The sequence below is a fragment of the Lissotriton vulgaris genome, chromosome 6, assembly GCF_964263255.1.
Source record: "Lissotriton vulgaris chromosome 6, aLisVul1.2, whole genome shotgun sequence".
NCBI classification, from domain to species: Eukaryota; Metazoa; Chordata; class Amphibia; order Caudata; family Salamandridae; genus Lissotriton; species Lissotriton vulgaris.
In genome coordinates, this window is record NC_141694.1 from 62,776,119 (window position 1) to 62,799,274 (window position 23,156).

The window sequence follows — 23,156 nt, forward strand, 5'->3', positions numbered from 1 at the left end:
AGCGGCAAACCTGTGCAGTTCCTGGTAAAATAAACAAGCGATTTTGAAGATACAGAGAAAAACTTATGAACACAAAGCTGGGAAGCAAGAAAAGATTTGAAACTAGAGATATGTCAATCTTCCCTGTGAACGAGAAATTATTGAACTACAACATTTAAATAAAAGAATTAAAGAATATTTACATCTGGGCTAAAATATGTATATATATATATATATATATATATATATATATATATATATATATACACACACACACACACACACACACACACATATATATGTGTGTGTGTTATGTTCTTTGAAAAATCAGCAAGCTTTAATCGAGTGCGGTCTCTTTTGCTGGTTTTGCATAGGTACCATGTAGCGGTACCACTTATGCGAAATAATGTAATGTGAAAGTACTTGAACCTGACAGTTAATCAACTTCAGAATTAACTTAACGTCATAACACAAGTTCCAAAGTTGCCAAGAAATCTTTGACAGTTGGCTGCTGCTGTCCCCCTCTTCTTGAGCTCTGCTCACCACGGCCTACAAAGGGTTGATACTCCAAGCGCTGAAACAAGTTTTAGGAACATGGATGTGTGGTTTGAAATGTGCTCACTAAGTTTTAAGTGAAATAGCATTTGTTGGAGCTTTATATTTCAAAGATCACATTAAATGAATGAGAATGTGGAACTTTACGGTGACCGACAGGCTGAGAGATTTATACACTGTCAACTGAAAAGAGATCTGCACCAGCCTTGTGCTGGAGCAAATTGTAGACCCTTTCCAGAAAAAAAAGGGGATGGATCGGAGTTTGGAAATGCCCACAAACATCGGAGTTTGTAGGTGTTGTTCAACTTTCACAACAAACCACTCTTGGGAGCACTCGCTGCATGTTGTAGAGATTTTTACACCCTTAAGGAGTGGACACCAGTCAGAATTTCCTTTGTAAACTCCTGGCAGGCCTTAAAAATGCAAATTAGTTTGTAAACGCACATTTAGGAGCAAATTACATTTTGTGTCTAGTTTTGGAGGTCACATTTCCATAAGATCACTAGCTCCACCGGAAAATTACCAAAAACAGTGGAGGCTAGGAACCTAGGCAGGAAAAACAACAGGCACAAGATCAAATTACCATAATCAATTAAAGGTATTTACTTTTCTAAGTTCGTGAACAGAGTACAAACGGCATGAATTTTCAGTGAAATAAAGATTGTATAACCATGACAATAACAGGACTGAAAATGAACCGGATGACCCAAGCATAATAGACACTAAGAGAATGTCCAATAGCCTGCTGTAACAATGAAATGTACACAGAGAAATCCAGGGTAGAGCTGCACCACGTAGAGTCTACAGGTAAAGAATCAGAAGAAATCGAGCAGGCCAGTGGTGACTGGCAGAAAATCCAGCACGGGCAAGATAATTAATGTCCAGATCTCAAACTACTACTTTCTTTAGCACAATTTGTAATGCTGACTTTGGACAGAACTTCACAAAATATCCCATAAAGAGAATGTGCAAGAACATCAAATAAAACGAGTATGTCTCAATGTCCTCAAACAAGGCTTGCATGCTTCCAGCCTTCCTTTCCACTACGAAGGCAGGTAACAGTGACGCCACCATCTGGGTTGATGCAGACAGAATTCTTGGTCTTTCTGCAGGATTCTTTGGGTTCACATAGTAGAGGGAGCCCACGCACGTTTCTGCAGTTGAAAAGAGAAAGAAACACATTCAGGTTTATCGACCACTATTTAATACGCCAGAAATCTCATGTGCACTGGCATTTCACAATTACAGTCATGAATTTCTCAAGAAACTTAAACTCTAACACCTTTCTAAGACACACACCAAGACATCCCCTTCTAATGCCGAACTTTTGTATGGAACTCCCACTGTTGACATGGAGGCTGGCATGTAGGAATATGCAGAAAACACTAGTAGATGAGGAGAGGGTTTTATTGCAACTTGAATGGATATATAAATGACACCACCCCGTGCAGATGTAGTTAGAAGCTCAGCCTGGCTTGTCTGGCTCAAATGCCCTCCAGGGAACACTCCTAGCCCTGACATTCCATCCCCTCATTGTGTAACATCAGAAGCAGGATACCCCACCTGCCACTCCATAAAACCTACATAACTTCATAGATTGCCACTCCTTCAAACTACTGTCTCCGCTAACAAGGTTAAAGGGAAATTGGAGGTTGGTAGCAGCCGATCCTAGTTCAGGGCATCCAGGTCATCATCTTGCCCGTGTAAAGGCCAGGATTTTCTTCCTATGTAGATTTTTAGTTTTTCTAAAAAGTGCATTATGTATATTGTCAGCAAACAGTTGTGCACTTAAGAAAATGAGGTTCACACAGTTTGTTGCCTCAAGATGATGGATTGCCACAGAAAGCCATTGTTGACTAAGACATGTATTGATGCTCTATCCACCATACACACATCGCAGCTGCTCCCCAATTCATCATGTGGTGTGGTGGTGCGACCTCACCATGTACTATACTAACCAACCTTTAGGAACAGTAGGTTTCGTTTGTAAAACCCTCAGCTCAACTATGGGCAGCTGTGGCACTGAGCAGCGAGGCTTACACAGAAGAACAAGTATTAAGCATTTAAACAGAAACAAAACAATTTAAGAAATCAACACGAAACTCAAGAAATCCAACACCAACACGAAGATGGAAGACCCCACAGGTTGAGAGGGGAGGAGGCACCTTGACCATTGCATTTATGGAATTTAAAGACACCTATTATCTGGGAGAGTATATGGATGCAATTGAGCCTATGACTGCCAGATCGCTTTACATTAAGTTGCGTATTGGGCCGCTGCCGCTTTGAAGTTTTACAGCGCAATGGCAACAGCCCCATGCCAAACCGGATTCCAGCTGTCCTTTCAGTTCTGAGGTTAAGAAAACTGTAGATCATGTCCTGAATGTTTGACTGCATTATTATGTGTATAGGAGGACATTTATTTTGCCATTGTGCTGCAATCTGGGCATCAGGGAGTATACAATTGCTACTAGGATACTAAAGGTAGACACTGCTCAGTAAATTTTATTTGCTGTTTCTCGCTTTCTCACACATATGTAGAGATATAGACCGAATAGGTTCACCCTTTTGCTGCTTGCCTAGGGCCCGGAAGGTGTGTGCTTTTATGCTGCGATTTTATGAATTCATTGTTGCTTATGAATACTGACTTTCAGCACAAGTTACACGCACTAAAAATATTAGCTATGAGTTTTTAAATGTATTTTTATCTTATGTTTTAATTATAATGGTGTCTCCCTCATCTCCTGCTAGATCGTATTCTTATGTGCCCTCTCAACCATCTTTATATGCTATGATTTTAAGGATTTTAATGATATAATGATTTTATTGTTTAAATGTATTGTTACATTTGCTTTTATGGCAATAGCAGAAATAAAGTACAAATTTAAATCCTACACCAATTTATAAAAATAGACTGTAGTTTTACAAGATTTTAGACACTAGAACGAAAATGAGTCACCAGAGGGTTCAAGAGATATGGATATTACAAGCAATAATAAATCAATACAATTTCACTTGATTGCGAACAAGCCTTGGCAGAGTCAATGACTTGGACACTAGAAAAGTTTAAAAAATAATGTATTAAGTGTTCATGTGGTCGCCTAGAAGTACTTGGGAATACCAACTCCGACCGGAGGCAAGTCAGTGCACCAGAAAGGTACTCAAGAACAGTTACCTTCACAGACGAAGCAGTTCTTCAGCAGTTCCAGGCACTTTATCCCTGTTGTACGAGTTACTTACCTTCGGTAGCGATGTATATGGTAGAGACGATTCTAGCCGCAGATTCCTTCAAGTAGAATGTCCCCAGGCGCAAGACTGGATCTGGAAACTTTTTTGCCACAGCATCCCTGTGCGCTGGGGGCGGGACGACATCACGCGACTCCGCCCAGGCATCGTCCGTGCACGTGACCTCAGCGAGGTCACATAAGACCCGCCCCGGCGCGCCTATGTCAGTTTTCTTCGGAGAACTTTTCTGCACCACAACAATGTGCAAATGGCAGAACATTTGGAAAGAAACGGTCACTAACACCACCCACAGCAGTGTCACACCGCAGAACCCAAGGCAGGGAAGTACGAAAGAAGAAAGAACAAGCAGAACAAAGCACATTCACCCTGCCAGCACATAGACCGCCTCCCATCCCTGTGCCCCCGGAGGCAAAGAACATGCGTTAAAGTCATGGCACACGTAGGAAACCTATCACCCCCACCCTGAGCAAGGAATGGGACCAGTCCCGAGACAGACAGGGACAACAAATCTCCAAGCCACCCCAACATAGATGGCAACAACCCACAAGGAACAAGGGCAAGACATGGCCAAATGACCCTTAACCAGAGGAAGCAATGGAAGGAAGAGAGGGAGGGAGGGGAGGGAGGACAGGGATAGAAAGCTTTCCCCCCTTAACCTAGTGTTGCCAGGGCAGCAGGGTACCGAACACCAGGACCCCATCCCACAAGAACCAAAGGAGGAATGAACCGCCCTCAGACGGAGTCACCCGCCACGAACAAAGAAGGCACTTGTTGTGATCGTATCTAGGACCCTAATTAAATATTCCCGATTTATGCCCTTATGTGGTTAGAACAAATAATACCCTTATAAAGGCATAAGAATCATATCCATATTTAGTAATAGCCAATGCAATCCATATATGGGAAGGCTTCTGCCCTAAAACTCCTAGAAAGTACAACGAGTTCTTCCAACAAACCAAACCTCCACCAACCTGGGAATTCCCCATGCTTTTGTTTTGATTTGTCCTAGAACTCCTGCGAGCACAGAAAGAACGGCCAGTTCTTAGTGACATCTTTTATTGACGTCTTATGTCCAACCTTACGTCAAACTCTGCACCTTCCAGGTATAAATATACCAATGTTTGCCTTAAGCAACACACAGTGGTTTGGAGCAGAGCCGCTATCTACTTATCCGAAGCCCAGCTGATGCGAGTGCCGAAGGAAGCCGTCCCTCCTATTTGACGCACTGAGAAAGATGCTGTCTTTTTCTCCTGCTGAGAAAATCCAGCTCCAGTGTTTCCAGTCACCCTTGCGGGTTACTGGGAGATCGAGTCCTGAGAGCGAGATACATGACCTCCTTCATTCTAAAACCAAGGTACGGAGCTGATTAGATCCATAGAGAATTCTTGAGTCAGATTCTTGGCAAAACTAACAACTTAAACCAACTCCTTTACTCCTTCCCACGTACTAGGCTTAGGTTAGGTACACTGGGGTAGGCATATATAGAAGCACCAGTTGAGTATGTTTAGTCAACTTTTATCATTGTATGTATTTGTATATATTTTATACATTTTAAGTATCATATGGCTCAGAAACCATATCAATGCTTTTACAGTATTATTTCATAATACTCCTTTTACTGTACGCACTTTACTTTATAACAAGTATTGTAATTGTGGCAATTCATTTCTCTTGCATGAGAAAGAAGACTGCTCAATAAAGAACAACTTTTATTGAAAACGCCCGTCTCTCTATTTCTCTGCACTCTGGTGAAACTAGGTATGCACGATTGACTGAGTGAAATAGCTATCTATTGTTTTCACACGACTCTGGAGATATACTCCTTATTCTGGGGGAGCGAAGTTGTCATGTTTATGCGGTTGTCAGAAGCTAAATCCCTTCTTGTCTAATCAGAGAAGTTCACTCCTCCCTGTTCATTCGAGAAAGTTTCTAGTGACCTCTGAGCTAGCTGGCAAACCTAATTAAGTCTAACATATTCAATAGAGACCTAGTCGACCTCAGTCCTACGTCTAAACTATCGTTTATGTTATTCCAATGCGCAGAGCCTATTGGGAAAATAGGAACTACACTACATGGCGCCCAACGTTTGGTAAGGCGATAATCTAACGCAAGATACTAGAGTAACTCAGTCGTGCTTTTTCACACAGAACCCTTTTTTCCGTAAAAACTCCAATAGACGTCTGGAGTGAGTGAAAGGTTAATATCCGCCGGAACTTAGTAGGATGAGAATCCTATGTATTAGTTTTAGGTTTAGTCAAATTAATTAAATATTCCTGATTTATGCCCTTATGTGGTTATAATCAATCAATCACGGCATTTGTAAAGCGCGCTACTCACCCAGGAGGGTCTCAAGGAACTGGGGGAGAGGGGTATGTTACTGCTCGAACAGCCAGGTCTTGAGCTGCTTCCTGAAGAAGAGATGGTCTTAGGTTCGTCGAAGGTGGGTGGGGAGGGAGTTCCAAGTCTTGGCTGCCAGGTAGGAGAAGGATCTTCCTCCGGTGGTGGCTCTGCGGATGCGTAGTACGGTGGCGAGTGCGTGGCTGGTCGATCGTAGCTGGCGGGTGGGCGTGTAGAAGGTCATGCGGTCGTTGAGGTACTTGGGGCCCAGGTCGTGGAGAGCCTTGTGTGCGTGGGTGAGGAGTCTGAACGTGATTCTCTTGCTGACGGGGAGCCAGTGCAGGTCTCTCAGGTGTCCGGTGATGTGGCTGTGTCGGGGGATGTCCAGGATGAGTCGTGCGGAGGCGTTCTGGATGCGTTGGAGTCTTTTTTGAAGTTTGGCTGTGGTTCCGGCGTAGAAGGTGTTCCCGTAGTCCAGTCGGCTGGTGACGAGTGCCTGGGTGACGGTCTTCCTGGTTTCAGTGGGGATCCATCTGAAGATCTTGTGGAGCATGCGCAGGGTGTTGAAGCACGAGGATGAGACGGCGTTGACTTGTCTGGTCATTGACAGGGAGGAGTCCAGGATGAAGCCCAGGTTGCGTGCGTGGTCCGTTGGTTTGGGAGCGGTGCCCTGGGCCGGGGGCCACCAGGAGTCGTCCCAGGCAGAGGGTGATGATCCCAGGATGAGGACTTCCGTCTTGTCTGAGTTCAGTTTAAGGCGGCTGTTCCTCATCCAGTCGGCGACGTCTTTCATCCCTTCGTGTAGGTTGGCTCTGGCGGTGGTGGGGTCGTTGGTGAGAGAGAGGATGAGCTGGGTGTCGTCGGCGTAGGAGATGATGTTGAGGTTGTGTTGGCGTGCGATGGCTGCGAGGGGGCTCATGTAGAAATTGAAGAGGGTGGGGCTGAGTGAAGATCCTTGTGGTACGCCGCAGATGAATTCGGTGGGCTCGGATCTGAACGGAGGGAGGCAGACTCTCTGTGTTCTTCCGGTGAGGAACGAGATGATCCACTCCAGCGCTTTCTCTCGGATTCCGATGTTGTTGAGGCGCTTCACTAGGGTGCGGTGGCAGACAGTGTCGAATGCCGCAGAGAGGTCCAGGAGGATGAGGGCCGCTGTTTCCCCGTTGTCGATCAGGGTTCTGATGTCGTCAGTGGCTGCGATTAGGGCGGTCTCGGTGCTGTGGTTGGCCCGAAACCCGGACTGCGAGGGGTCGAGGGATCCGTTCGTCTCGAGGAAGGCGGCAAGCTGTTTGCTGGCGGTCTTCTCGATGACTTTGGCCGGAAAAGGAAGGAGCGAGATGGGACGTAGTTCTTGAGGTCGGTGGGGTCCGCCGTTGATTTCTTCAGGAGGGCGGTCAGCTCGGCGTGCTTCCAGCTCTCCGGGAAGGTGGCGGTGTGGAAGGAGGAGTTGATGGTGTCTCGGAGATGGGGTGCGATGATGGAGTCGGCTTTGTTGAAGACGTGGTGTGGGCACGGGTCGGTTGGTGATCCGGAGTGGATAGAGTTCATCGTGCGGGTGGTGTCTTCGGTGCTGATCGGGGTCCAGTTGCAGAGGGTGGTGGTGGCGAGCGTTGGTTCGGTGGTAGGGTGCGTGGTCTGTGCGAAGCTGTTGTGTATGTCGGCGATCTTGCGGTGGAAGAACGAGGTGAGTGAGTTGCAGAGGTCTTGCGAGGGAGTGATGTCGTTTCCGGCGCTGGGGTTGGAGAACTCTTTGACGATGCTGAAGAGTTCCTTGCTGTCGTGGGCGTTGTTGTCCAGTCGTTCTTTGAGTGCCGTCTTCTTGGTGGCGCACATCAGCTGATGGTGTTTGCGGGTGGCGTGTTTGAGGGCGGTCCTGTTGTCTGTGGTCTGGTCGAGCCGCCAGGCTTTCTCGCGGTTGCGGCAGTTCTTCTTGGATTCCTTGAGTTAGTCGGTGAACCAGGGGGTTTTCTTGCTGCTGGGTCTGCTGGGAGGGTTCTTTAGTGGTGCGAGGTCATCGGCGCAGGCGGTCAGCCACTTGGTGAGGTTGCTGGCTGCTTCGTTGGGGTCCGTTGTGCTGGTGGGGGTGTTCTGGCTGAGGGAGGCGGTGAGCTGCTTGGCGGTGATCTTGCTCCAGCTTCGGCGGGGGACCTGTTGTGGGTGGTGGTGGGTCGTAGTTCTTCTGAAGCTGAAGTGGACGCAGCTGTGGTCGGTCCAGTGGAGTCCGGTGGCGTGGCTGAAGGAGATGTGCTTGCTGGATGAGAAGACGGGGTCAAGCGTGTGGCCGGCGTAGTGGGTGGGGGTGTTCACCAGTTGCTTGAGTCAGGTTGGCGAGGTTGTCCAGCAGGGCGGTGGTGTTTGTCGTCGTTGTTCTCAAGGTGGAAGTGGAGGTCCCCTAGGAGGATGTAGTCGGTGGAGGGAAGGGCGTGCGGGCTGATGAAGTCTGCGATGAATTGTGTGCGTGGTCCCGGTGGTCTGTAGATGAGGGTGCCTCGGAGGGTGGTCTTGGGGTCAGTGTGTACCTGGAAGTGCAGGTGTTCGGCAGCGGTGAAGGTTTCGTCGGAGTTAGTCGAGATGCGGATGGTGTTCTTGTGTACGATGGCGATGCCTCCTCCCGTCTGGTTGACGCGGTCCTTCCGGGTGATCTTGTATCCGTCCGGGATAGCTATGATGGTCGAACAACAGGGATGCTGTTGCTTGCAAGTAGAGCAGCGGAGACACCGATTTAATCAGCCAGTCATACAAATACAAATCACTCAGCAGGGACACCATCCAATCTCCTGCTTCCAGCACCAAAAGGACCAGAGTTGTAGAGCAATGTGAGAGGAGTGTGGAGGGGTATGGGGGGCAAGGGTGAGGGGAGTAGTGAAAAGCACAAAAATGTTTAGCTTGCAGTCCTTTGGAGAGGATTGTGGGGTTCGGAAGGGGAAGATCCCCAGAGCAGAAACATGAGCACTAACCCCATGATGATGCGGTCACGTGATTAAGAGGTGGAGAACCAAGATATACCGCTATATTCCATCCTATACACGTGAATGAGAGTTTTTTTATTGGGACACAGAACAGGATGAATTGCAAACCCAGGTTATGCAGGACAAGTGATCCATTCCCTATTTGATTTTTTAACACATACTATAAACATCACATTTCCTAGCACCTATATAAAGTACACTAGGCTTTGCGCCCTACAAACCTAATCGTCCCCTGGGCCAACTGGCCATCCATAAGGGGCTCAAATGCCCTTTGTCCAAAGTCAGGGCGCGCTGCCAATGCAGCGACAGTCACGGGAGCGCACTAGGCGCAAACCTAAATGTGGCAGCTGCCTACTACTTGCTGGGCAGCTGGGAGACCGAAATGAAGGGCCTAACCGTTGCAGTTGGCACTAAGTGCTGTGCAGCTGTGCAGGCAAAGGTAGGGGCGGAGTCCCACTCCTGGATTCAACACCTGTCCCCTAAAATGCAAAAAAAACCTAAACAGTGCCGCTGCCCACTACTTGCTGGCATGGGCTCCCAGTGGCCCTCAGGACAAAATGTGCAAAACGTGGGAGCCCTCTAGGCTCTGAAAATAAACAAATGTCTTGGAGCACTCTGGCTCCTGAAATAATGTTGGCAACCGTTGAGCCGCCTGGGCTCTTTAGAACAAACTGTGCCCCCTATTAAAGCATGGGCATCTCTAGGCCTGGGTAAATAAGTATGGTCACACATTGGAACCATCTAGGCTCTGAGAGCAATGGGGGCGAAAATGCGGGAACGGACATGGGTCCCTCTGGACCCTTTAAACAATTGTGTGCCCCCTTCGGTGGAACGAGCCCCCTATCAGGCTGAGCCCATGCGGGAAAGGATGCAGCCGCTGGCCAGCCCTCACTCACCGGGCTCCTGGGCAAGTGGGGGGGCTCCTCGTCTGTCGGCTCCGGTCTCCGCAGAGGCGGAAAGCAGGCTCTAGGGCGGCCTTGTTTAGCACGACGCGGGTCTCTCTCCCATCACGGGAGCCCCGCACTGCTATGGACGACCTCGGCCGCCACTTCTCTTCACCCAGGCCCCCTCCTAGGACCCGGGGCTTGGAGGTCGAGCCGGCAAGGCTCCGCCGGCACTCCTCTTCCGGCCGGATGCAGACCTGCCCTCCTACCAGGCAGACAGCTTCCGGGTCGCACTAGGCAGCGACTCTCGCTTGGCGGCAGGTTTTTAACGCGGCTCGGGCCGCGGCAGTGAAACGCGGGGTGGGCACCCGCTTTACTGATAGTTTAAAATAAGAACTCGGGCAAAGTTGCGGGTGGGCACCTGCGCATGCAAATTAATTAAATAAGCGGGGTAGGCTCCCACATGAGTTAAATATAAAGCAGTGTGGGCACCTGCCATGAAACTCGAAAAGGAGCGGGGTAGGCACCCGCCAGGAAGGAAGGCGTCACGGGGGAATCCCTATCGGAGGGTTTCCCTCAACAGGGGCTGCAGCGCCGCGCTGCAAAACCAACGCTCCCTCCTGCAACATCAAAAAGAGCCAGGTGATTTTAAAAAACGGAAAGGTAAGCGTTCCTAGGGGGCAAAAAGTCAAGGAGTAAAAGAGTTCTTCAGAATGAAGGGGCAAGGCAGAAGGGTCCCAAGGGGAAGTCCTTCAGGCATCCAGGGAGGCAGCCTTCCCCTGAGCCCCAGCAGCAGCACGCCCCTGGTAGACTCAAGTCCACAAACCAGAACAACTTCATGGGGCCACAGCCCCTCCTTTTATACAGCTAAATCCTTTGTTCTCAAAGGTGCAGGCAAGGGGAGAACCAGATACAACTGGTTCTGGAGCACTTTGTTTTGCTCAGCTCCCCCCTGGAGCCAGCATTGTGGAGGGAAGGCACAGCCCTGTTCAGGTCCCAGGTGCAACTCCTCCCTCCCATCTAGATGCAGATCTCCCTATTCACCTCCGGGCAGACTCATCCTCGCTCCTGGAGCCAACCACACCAGTCAACCCCTGTCACTCACAAGTCAGACAGGCAATTCACATCTCACAGCACACAGAAATGCTAACTTCTAAAAGTGGTACTTCTCCACTAGACACAATCATTCTACGCACACCATTGCACAGCATTTATCCTCACGAGTTTGCACATACCAAACTCGACCCTGCACTCCCCACATATCAGGAAATACCATGGACACATATATCTCCCATGCATTCCTATGGGAGGGCAGGCCACTCTTAGCACACGCACTCAGAGTGCGCACGCACTTTACACTGGGTCACAGAGCTAAAGTACGCAGAGGCCTAATATCACTACCACCATGCCAGAGGCTAAAGGCAAAAAGTCTGGGGTGAACCTGCAAAAAAGGCCCAAGTCCAACAGTAAGGTGTAATCTACAAGAAAAGAGTAAAGAAGATTCAGGTGCATTATTAAGGTGTTTTTTAGGAAAAGGACAGAGGAGCAACAGTTGGGGTGTACAAATGGGCAGAGGCCGCGGAAGGGGCAATCAGAATGAACCATGGCAATCTTTTTCCCCCAGGGTAACACGCAGTCGCAGGCGGAATCAACCTTGAATAACATTGTGGTTAATCTATCAGGCCACATTCTCACGACAGGTGAGGAGAGGGTTCTGAATAAGGGACTGGGGTTTGTCCCTACACCAGCACATGACTCATCGGCCGATAAGGGTTGAGCGGTGGTTGTGATGAATTCCAAAGATTATGACGCTGAAGTGACCAGACTGTTGGAGGTGCGTAATAAGTATCAGCCCCTCAGTCGTGATCCGGTCAATGAATTACAAAAGATCATTTAAGAGATGGTAGGAAAAGCCAAAGAAAATAAATGGATCACATTGAAGGAAGCAGAGTTCCTGATTAATGAGAAACCCAGGACCCCTGCTTTTCATATTCTTCCTAAGATTCATAAGCCTCAACAACCGCCTCCTGACCGACCGATTGTGTTGGGGATCCAATCAATTTTGGAACCCCTGGCACAATTTGCTGATTTCTTTCTTCGTAAATCGGTTATAAAACAGCTGTCTTTTATTAAAGACACCACAGAGGTCCTTAATATCTTGGAAGGCTTGCAATTTGATCCCAGTTGAGAACTGTTGGTTACCATCGACATTGAATCACTTTACACCTGCATACCCCAGGATGCCACGCTGGTGGCAGCAGCACAAGCCCTGATGCACCACAGTCTTTTGTACTGAAATGCATCGAACTTGCCCTGACAAATTATTTCAGCTACAAAGAGAAGCTGAATTTGCAGAACACAGGAACATCTATGGGCGCAACCATGGCGCCCAGTCTGGCCTGCATTTATGTAGGCCAGTTTGAAGAGCACATCAAAGGAAGCCCGCTGGATTTTTCAGGACAAAAGTGACCAATTTGAGCTCAATGATTTTATAGAATGGAACAAGGTCGGATAATATTACCACTACAGATTTAAGCCTTTGGTGTTCTTGAGTGGAGTACTCCACAGCAACAGATTAAGAACAATGAATGTTTATAGTATGGCGAGGGGATCGGGATATTAAGTCATCTGGACTATGCCATTACTATAAAAATAAATGATATGCGATTTGAAAATGAAATAAAAAATAGTTGAAGACACTGTAAATCTATGTTTTACATCTCTTGAAGATTATCTGAGAAAAAGAAAACAATCCATCTTTATATACATTTATGAGCTTAAAAATACCTATGCCATAATTATGGGCGAGTGTCTGGATGTCCAATTCAGTAAAAAGTGTATAGTGGTTATGTTTAGTTACAAGACTTTACAATACACTTTTGAATTAGTTGTAATCGATCCATTAGAAATTGGGGTTGTATGCTGACGATATTTTCATGCGTTTCCTAAAAAAATGCTTTGTCTTATAATTCCCCACGCAATTCTTTCTTGTCGAATACTTGAAAAAGATGAATTTCGCACATCTTTAAAGATGGCGCCATCTCCGGGCCGCCTTCCCACGTGAACGCACGGCCTCTCCACGTGATCTATCATACGGAAATGGATATAGGAGACGCGAAAGTCGAGGGGGGAGAATACTGGATGATTAAATGCGCCCCGTGAGGCCCCAGTTGGTAAGGAGAAATGGGGGAAGCAGCATGACATCAGGAACCATAGACAAGCTGGGTGATGACGAAAAGAGTAATGAGTAAAGTTTTTTCATTAGGCGACAAGCGAAACATTAGAAGCAATGAGAACTGCTTAAGAAGTAATAGGTGCGGCCGCGACAATTGTTAAGCCTTTTTTCAAATGGAAAGGGATGAGGACAGTTCAATATGAAGGGTATATGTTTTCTGCAAATAAAGAGTAGTACACCGTGACATTTAATGAGCAAGATGGTGCTGCATTTTTTGGTGGTAGGTCCAGTTTGATAACAACTAGCTGGCTATGAATACACAATTTTGGCGGCAAGTAAGGGGTGCCCAACAATAAAAACGGAAAGACATAGTGCACCATCATGTTTCTATGTTTCTGTGTGGTTAAGATTAGCCTTATGTCCAAAGAGATTCTTGAGAGGCCCATATGAAATGGTAAAAAGTCTGTCCTGGATACTAGAATCGTGTTGTTTAGAACAATATATGCATTGTCTTATAGATTGACATTATAGCTGAATGATCAATCCACCTTGAGGACTCAGATGGAGTGCCTTGGGTGACCGCAACACATCAAGCCGGTATGTGCAAAGTGGCTTTTTGAGGGTAAATATAAATGTAAATTATATGCCTAACACATTAGGAGGTCTTTTGACCCTAAGGGAGTTGTGAGAGTGATGGAGTGTGTTTTCCTTCCTGTTTTTACTTTTGGCAGTCTCAGATAAAGGTGTATGGTGTGTCCAATACTGGTGCCTCGGCGAAGTGGTTTGCCCTGAAGAATTTGCTTAAAATTGATGTGGCAAAGAAACATGTTGGCGCTGTAAACGGTATGCATGAAAAGCAACCGGTTTTAATTTGGAAAAATACACATTTGAATAATAAAGTGGTTGCGGATATAGTGTGTTTTTTCAATTTTAATTACTGACAGTCACATTGTGGGATGTGAACGTTTCACTTCACAGCACTCAGGTTTTTTTCTTTATATTTGGACACCATTTTATATTAATTTTTCAAGACAAGATGACCACCAATGATGAGAAAAGTGGGCACTACTAGTGAGCACCAACCAGTGAGCACCAACCAGTGAGTCCGTTGGTGGTGCGCACGTGAGGGGTCTTCTTGTCTTTTCACATTTTTTCTTTTGAAATTTCGTTGGTTTTTTCCCCAGACTGTTGATGATTTCTTTTACATGGTGATGGAAATATTAAAAGATGTGGCGACTGCTAGGTGTAAAAACAGTTTTATCTTTAAGTAAAGGAGGAAAACGGTTGGTGATTACCTCATTAGGGAAAAGAGAAATATATGGTATTTACAGCTTGTGAAGCCACACCTCCATTTGAAAGTGCGTAGCCTGATAACAGGCGCCTTGTAAACCAGGTCAAGTTGTTTTTGATAATAAGTGGGGGTGACCAAGTCAAAAAGGGGCACTTTTCTACAGGTATAATGCTCCAAAAGACAAGTTGCAGTCAAACATTTGAGTGCTAGACAACTTGCCCTGAAAACCTTCTAGCTTCAGTGTTTAGTTTTTTAGATTTTCCGTCTACTGTGGATGTCGGGAAAGCTTCAGATGACTAGAAGAACGAGAAGTTTGCCCAACTAAACTCTCAGGAGAAGGGGGGACTGACAAAAAACCAAGACCACCAAGAGCCAGTCTATACCATAGTGCCATCAACCTGCTCACTATTAGGGATGATGTGGGCTCTACTCATGCGGTTAATACCAGGTCCAGAAGGACCTTCTTAAAGGTCAAAAGAGGTTCTGAAAACAACGAAGACTGCATTACACCCATTAAGGTGTTTGCTTTATTTTTAATGGGAGGAAGCTTGAGTACTAAAATCTCCACAACTTTGTGCTCCACTGCATGGTAGGAATCTACCTCAAGAGAAGGGTGCCCTGGAGCACATTTTGTTTCTGTTTCAGTATACATAATTGACCCATTAGCGTTATTCATGGCCAGAAAGATAAGACACCAAGTGGATTACTCGTACAACCAAAACAGAACTACCCTGCCACTAAATATTAAAAGCAGAGTATCTCACATTTAGCCTGTGATTGTAATTCTCAGTCTGACCAAGCTATCAATATGAAAACATAACACTATTATACATTTATATGCATTTAATACAAAAACTATTAAAAATACATTTGGATTGCTTATGATTACAATTTAAGTACAACAAGTTAAACATTATATTGGATAAAACATGTTCAGCTGTAATGATTATCCCCCTCACAAAATACATCCAAACTCCTCATCCATACCTACTCACATCTCTTATCACTCAGACCTTACACATACTACTACCACCTAACACATCATACATTTCATATCTTTCTTCAAATACAAATTGTAAGAAAGTGGCTCTATATATATTAGACCAAAGTAAGGTACCGTGTGCATAGAGTCCCCAGAGGTATGACAGAGGTTAAAGTTAGATAGAACCTTACTCTCTAAAGTGGTAGCTTGGTCGAGCAGTAAGGCAGTATCAGAGGACAGTGTAAAGCATTTGTTGTACACACTGTCAGCAAAAGGTTTCACACACAAGAACTGTACTCTAGGCCAATTGTTTTTATATTCAATATATAGCTGTTTTATTGAGTGACTTTAGGTAATTACTTTGCAGAAAGGCAATAGACTTCGAAAGTACAATAGCCACAGGGGTTGCAAAAGGCAACACAATTCTAAACACAATTTAACATTGAGCTCAATGGGATTTTCCTACATAAATGCAGTTGATTACTTTAAGGATTACTTTTCTAACCACAGGACTGGATCCTGGATTCAGTCCAGGGACCTAAGCTGTAAACAGTTAAGTGAAAGCGTTTTGGTTACATTTGTGATTTTCAAAGAATATAAATGTATTTTCAAAGTTGACACTGAAACTTTTCAGTGAAAAACAAGCAATGTTATCCTAAGGAAGGAAATTCAAGTCACAGGTAGGTTCTTGTTACTTTTGTAGTCCAGTTCTGGACTCCTAGGTTCAGCACTGGGACCTCTACCCAAGACAGGTAGGCAATTATGATGTGATAATTGGTACGATTTTTTAAGGAATATTTCTAGTTTGCAAAAATCGACACTTAGAAGACATTTCAGAGAAAAACACTCAATGGTTTCTTATGGAAGAAAATTTAAGTTACTGGTAAGTACAGTTAGGACTACTTTTGCGGTTCAGTACTGGGAGCAGTACAAAAACTACAAAATAATTTAAGAAAAGTGGTGAAGGCATCTAATGAAACTATTACAAGAGTAACAGAGACAGAGAAAAAAGGATCTCAGTAATTGAAGACTCTATGGCTCAGCAAAAGAATCAAATATTGGCAATGGAAGGATTAAAGGAAGAGATTACCTGGAAGCTCGTGGATTTGGAAAACAGGTCACGCCGGAACAATCTCTGAATTTTAGGTATACCAGAAGGAAATGAGGGGACAAATCCTCGACAATTTGTAACGGAATTATTCACAGAGGCCTTCCCAGAACTAACCCACTGGAAATGGGAGATTGAAATACAGAGGACCCATAGATTCCCATTCCAAAAAAATGTTCGACAAGACAACTCTAAAACTGCGAGCGATCTTGATTTCTTTAAATAATTTTTTGGCTAGGGAGGCCCTCTATGATCTAGCTAGGCCTAATAGGAAGCGCAAGGGAAAAGGCCTGGAATTTTTTGTGCGCCCAGACTACTGCCACGCCACTGTTCAGTGGCGCTGGCAGTTACGTCAGTTTATACCTTTATTCCAAGATAAGGGTGCCCAAGCTTTTCTTTTGAATCCTGCCAAACTCAAAATAATTTACAAATAACGCTCTTATTTTCTAACTTCAGAGGGGGCAGCTAAAGAGCTGTTAGCTTCGTTTTGATATGCCTACTCTCTAGATGATTATTGCAGCGGTTCTTGTGTCAAAAATGTTCCATGATTCTTAACCTTACAGCATGGAGCTCCTAGTATTATTTGATAAAGCTTTTTGTTTTTTTATCGTGCTCTATTCTCACTAGTTTAACCAGTATCTTTACTTGATTGATGAGGTACTAACATTTTATCTAAATGTGTACTGGTTCTAGATATCGAACAAATAACTGTAGAAGAGAGCCATGTGACGTGAGCCACTCAGCGCTCATCATGCCATCAACGTTAGGGACTGGAAAGTCCCTTTGCCCCGTTTGGGTGGGGTTGCTAGGGGGGCGGGGGGTGGGCTGGCTCGGGTTGAGCTTGGGAAGGGGTGGGCTTGGAAGGGGGGTTGCAAACAAAATCAGAAAATATATTACTTTGATTTTTTTGATTATCTTTTGCTTTTTCTTTTGTTCTCTCAGCAAACAGTATAATTTGATGCATAGTAACCATTGCTTGAGTGTAGAGATTTATATGATTCTCAACTGGATTTCTTGTACATTGATACATTTTTTGAAAGATATGCATGCTACAAAGATAATAACTGTTTAGATGGAGAAATTACGAATATGTTCTTGGAATATTTGTGGGTTAAATAATAAAAAAAAAGGGGGATTGCTGCACAAATTATCCAGACTATGAAAATTGACATCCTATGTATCCAAGAATCACACATCACGTGGAATGATAGACAGATGTATAAGGATTTGGGCTTGAATTTAGTGGTATGTACACGCCAAGGGACAACTATAAAAGGAGTGGCAATTTTAATTAGGAGAGGCTTAGGAAATTCTATTCGGAGTAAGGCGGATCAATATGGTAGATGGGCAATTACTGAGATTAGAATTAATAATAAATTATGGACTATCTGTTCAGTATATGCTCCAAACGTAGACGATCCAGGTATCCTGAATTTTTTTAATTTAGAATTCGCTGATTGGTCACCCTCTCTAATACTATGCAGAGATCTAAATCTTTATATAGAACCCAATAAGAATATACGTGATAATGTTATCTACCAAGGCGGAAAAAAAAAAATCGTATAAAGCTCTCCGCTCTATGATAATGGATTCTGGCCTATCCGATTTAGCTTATGAAAAAAAACCTCTAGCACCCGGGTTTACATTCTTCTCCTCCCCACACAGGAAGTTTGTGCGCTTAGATTACTTTTTTATTAAAATGGCATTACTTGATGATACTAGATTTGAGACATATCCACGTATAATCTCGGATCATAATCCAATATTGATTGAAGCTAAATCTAATATGGTCTCTACATCCCAAGTCAGAATCTGGACATTCGATCGTAAACTGTTAGTTGATCCTGATTACTTAGAGATAATAGCAGAATGGATAAAATAATTTTTTGATATTAATAGGGAAACGGCTTCTGTCCAGAACGTCTGGGACGCATTCAAAGCAGGGATACGTGGAGAGTCACTATCGTACGTTATTAAGAAACAAAAAATTATCCGGCAAAAGTAGATCTTAGTTACAAAAATGTTCTGGATTGGGAGCAGAAATTAGCAACAGCAATCGCCCTAACACAGCCAACAAATGACATTGAAACTAATCTAGCTATTTATAAAGCGAAGTTATATGAAAGCTTCGCAGTTAAATTGGCGGAACAGATGGCAACTTTTCGATCTCAGATTTACGAAATGGGTGAAAATTCAGGAAAAATCCTTGCTAAGAGAATTAGACAGAAAGAAGTTTTTAACACTATAAACTCAATACAGGATGGAACTGGGCAGATACATAAAAAACCTGAATTAATTTTGGAAGTTTTTTGTCATTTTTACCTTAAACTATATCAATATAACAATGTATCTTACTCCTCAGACCTTTTTATTAATTCCGGTAGGTCAAATTTTTTACCATCTCTTTCCAGTGATCAAAAGTTAGTTTTAATAATCAGAAATTACATGGGAGGAAATTGAAAAAGCAATACTGTCACTAGCAATAGGGAAGGCTATGGAACCCGATGGCATTCCGCTGGAATTTTACAAGATATTTAGGGATATTATAAAACAAGATATCCTCACTACCTTTTGCGAGGCACAGAAAGGTGTACCACCAGCCTCTTGGGCACATTCTGTAATTATGACATTAATCAAAAAGGATAAGGATCCCCTAAACCCTGCATCATATAGACCAATATCATTAATAAATACTGATAGTAAGGTATATTCTAAAATACTTGCCTCTCGACTATCAAAAATAATATCTACAATTGTTTCCCGATGGCAGTATGGGTTCATTCCAAATAGAGATACAGCAGATCATATTCGCAGAATCATTGCCTTGATGGATTGGGCAGAAGGCACTAATACATCAATCGGGATCACCCTATTGGATGCCGAAAAGGCATTCAATAGGGTGGCCTGGCCTTATCTTTGGGATTTACTTTATATGAAGGGATTTGGTCCAGGTATAATAACAGCTTTGAAGGGTCTGTATCAAAATCAGATATCATGTGTTAAAATAGGGGCTAATAAATCTGCTCCATTTCCTATTCAACGAGGAACGGGTCAAGGATGCCCATCCTCTCCACTCCTCTTCGCCATATATATTGATATTTTCCTTAATCAATTAAACCAGGAAGAGGATATAATCCCGGTGGAGGTGGCAGGTGTTAGTTACAGGGCTCTCGCATATGCACGGCGTGGTAGTAGTAACCAAAGATATCGAAAAAGCTTTTTTCAAGATTGAAGAATTGGCAGCATCTATCTAAAACACAAATACTTTTTGTTGATCAAAATCCCCCGCCCCGAATTAACATAGTTTCCGAAGCAACCTATCTGGGAATTAAATTAACCACCCCAATTTCTAATATTCTCAAACTTAATTATACTCCAATTTTGAAAAAAGCTAACACCACTCTGGAACGAATTGATCATCTACATTTATCATTACACGGTAGGAATAACGTCTTAAAAATGTTAATCCTGCCAAAATTTTTATACTTATTTAGAACAGTGCCACTCAAATTTCCGTTAGACTTTTTCAAACAATTAGAAAGAATGTCAGGGAGATTCTTATGGGGATTCAAAGGTATTCGCAGAGCTCATAAAAAAATGATTCTATCAAAGCCTAGAGGAGGATGGGCTATCCCACATTTTCTATTTTATTTTCTAGCAGCCGTATTACAATTTATTTCCCCTTTAATTGTAGGTCAGAAAGCTCAGTTATCACTAGCACATACTCCATCGATATATGAATTTGCATTAGGTACTGAAGCTCGAGGCTATTTTTTAAAAATAATAGAACAAGCTATTTCAAAAAAACGAAATTTAAGATCATAACTGCTGCATATAATACATGGAAAATTATAAGGAGACTGGTTGGGATTCCAAAATTGTTGCGATATACTCCTCTAAACTCACCACACTGTTTCCCCCCTATATTCAGAGACTCTGTGATGAATAGATGGAAAAATAATGGTATTTTCTACTTGGGTGATTCATGGTTAGAGAATCGTATAATCACTTTTTCTGAACTTCAACTTAAATTTAAACTCTCAACCCATGATTATTTTAAATATTTACAGCTTTATAGTTTTTTAACTCTCTATCTTCTAATGATCGACAAGGTTTTCAAAAGATTTTATTGATAATTAGGAGTAAATTATGTTTTGCTTAAAGAATCGATTGAGCTAGCCAATGCCATTTTATTCTCCAGGCGATCACGAACCGAACATTACATGGGTATGTTCGATCTTTATTATACACCCGCTAAAGTCAAGAAATGGGGGGTTACTGTTGGTATATGCTGTAATCGCTGTACTCTGATAGGAGCAGACGCAACCCATTTTTTTTCTTGTATTAAGTTATCTGTTATACTATCAGAAATTCAGAAATTTATTCAGATCATATTAGAGAGAACAATAATTCTCACCCCTGAGTTGATCTTATTTGGACTATCATCAGACTCCATAGAAAAAGAACAACTGTCTTTGATTTTTATTATGATGTCTGAATTTCGTGCATGTATCACCCAGGAGTGGATTAGTCCTGAACCACCTTCTTTTTCTATGTGGAGGGCTCGCTTACTAGCCAAATTTAATTTTTAACTTGCAATTTATTCAACAAAAGGACGAAAAAGGAAACAACTAGGGATGAAAATCTGGGCTCCGATACAACAATCTATTCAAGGGGAATTGAATTAATAAAGTTTTTGAAGTAATTCTGTCAAAGTTTATTTTCCCCTTCTCATTATTCTTTTCTCTACATTCCTGATATTTCTATTGGAGAATCTGATCTTATTTTTCATGTTTTAGAATTCTATGATGTACAATGAGATACTCGGATTTGTTTTAAAAAAAAATCAATAAAATAATAAAAAAATAAAATTTAAAAAAACAGTACTGGGCTAAAAGGTACAGTACTGGCTTCTTTCAGGACCCCAGGTGAGTATTTCGGAATCCGTTATTTGGCTGATTTTAGATGAATATTTTAAAGTTTCAAAACTCCACACTTGGAAGAAATTTCAAGTGAAAACAGTCAATGTTAACCTATGGAAGGAAAGTGAGTTATCGGCTTTTAGGTAAGTACGCGACTGGTAGTTAAGGTTCTGGGCATATACTCAGGGTTCTCCCAGGGTGGGAAAGGTACAGTTGTTTCACCCTCAGCGGCACAGGGGCAGAGAGAGTAAGCCCAATGCAATCCAATGGGGGGTAGGGGGCTTTTGGTTGGTGGCTGCAAGCAAGCAGGCCATGCGGCTGTGGGAGCTGACCTCCTGGTCACTTACTCAGGGCAAGTGGGGAAGTAGAGTAGGGTAGGGTAGTAGTTGCTCTTCCAGCGGTACTCGGGGGGCTGGGTGCAGGGTGCTTTTGAGCCGTCGGATGCTCTATGTTATCCAATGGGAAAGTTAAAAGGTGAACAAAGGCTGCAGACTCGGGTACAGAGATTCCTCAGGTGCGACCACCACTTTGAGAGGTAAGTTGGGACCTTGGAGAAGAGGTAGGTATCCCAAAAAAGGGCACAGGGGGGCCGCAGGGCGCTGGGGTGTCTTTTGGTGTCGGGAAAGCTTACCCTTGGCTGGTCGTGGTTGGAGGGGTCCCTGGTTCTGAGGCTGCAGACGTCGTCTGGTTCGTCGAGGAGGGTCTTTGGGCACTGGACTTCGGGTCCCAGTCGCCGGGGAGACGTCCTCGTGGTCTTGGGTCACTCGGGAACAGGCCTTGCTTGGCGGGTGCAGAGTGGGCTGGATTCACCGTTCCTGGCTGGCACCAGGGGTATTGCTGTTGCAGCAGAACCACTGCTCATGAGAGTCCAAGCCTTTTGGAAAGTTCAAAGCAGGCAGGTCCTCCGGGGTGGTCAAGGTTGATGTTCGCAGTAGTCGCCGGAGTTTCACAGGAGCAGGTTCAAGGATCAAGAGGCCTGTTGGGTTCTGGGGCCAAGTCAGTGGGCATCGTCCTTTCGTTAGCAGCTGAGCGGCAGGCCTTCTTGTTTCTTGGTCTTCTTGTTGTTGCAAGCGGGATCTAAGGAAGGAAGGTTGAGGGTGCCGCCCCTAAATACTAAATTTAGGGGTGTTACAGGTATGGCAAGGGCAGGGACCAATGGGTCCCTGTCCTGGGGTGGGTACACCCCCTAGCCTGCTCCTCTCCTGTGGGAGGGGGGAAGGAGACCTAGCAGTTATTGGGCCGGGCTCCCCATCTTCAAGATGGCCGGAGCCCGGAGTCGTGCTTCACCATACCTCTCCCACCTGAGGGGTGGGGTTGGCATAGGCTGGCACACCCCCTTTCCTCACTTAGGGTTTCCTGCCGTTCTTCCTGCCAGAGAGAGGGTCAGAACCGGTGGGGGCCAGTTGCTGAGTACAGCAAGTGGCCTGGAGAAGCTCACAAAGGCGGTATGCCTTTGAAGCTTCCCCTGCCTATCCTGGGGGAGGAGGCTTGGCACCTTGTCCTAGGATGTGCATTGTTTCAGGCCCCAGAGAGCAGTAGGCTCTCGACCCAGGGGTCCAGAAACATGTCTGGTGGTGGCAGCCTCGGAAGCCACACAGTCAGGACACTAGGAGTTGGTTAGGTTTCAGGGGGCATCTCCAAGATGCCCTCTGTCGTGCATTTTACATTAAATCCCATACTGGCATCAGTGCAGGTTTAATGTGCTGAG

General features: G+C 44.5%; 1 protein-coding gene across 1 annotated transcript in view; it reads right to left on the reverse strand.

Annotated features, from left to right (window-relative positions):
* Positions 1-1,113: 1,113 nt before the first annotated feature.
* LOC147706789 (exportin-5-like) overlaps positions 1,114-23,156 on the reverse strand; it is a 1,247,062-nt gene continuing 1,225,019 nt past the window's right edge. Inside the window, exon 31 of the mRNA XM_086925922.1 lies at positions 1,114-1,688. Coding sequence (XP_086782048.1) covers positions 1,659-1,688 — 30 coding nt within the window. The 3' untranslated portion in view covers positions 1,114-1,658. The remainder of the gene's footprint in view (positions 1,689-23,156) is intronic.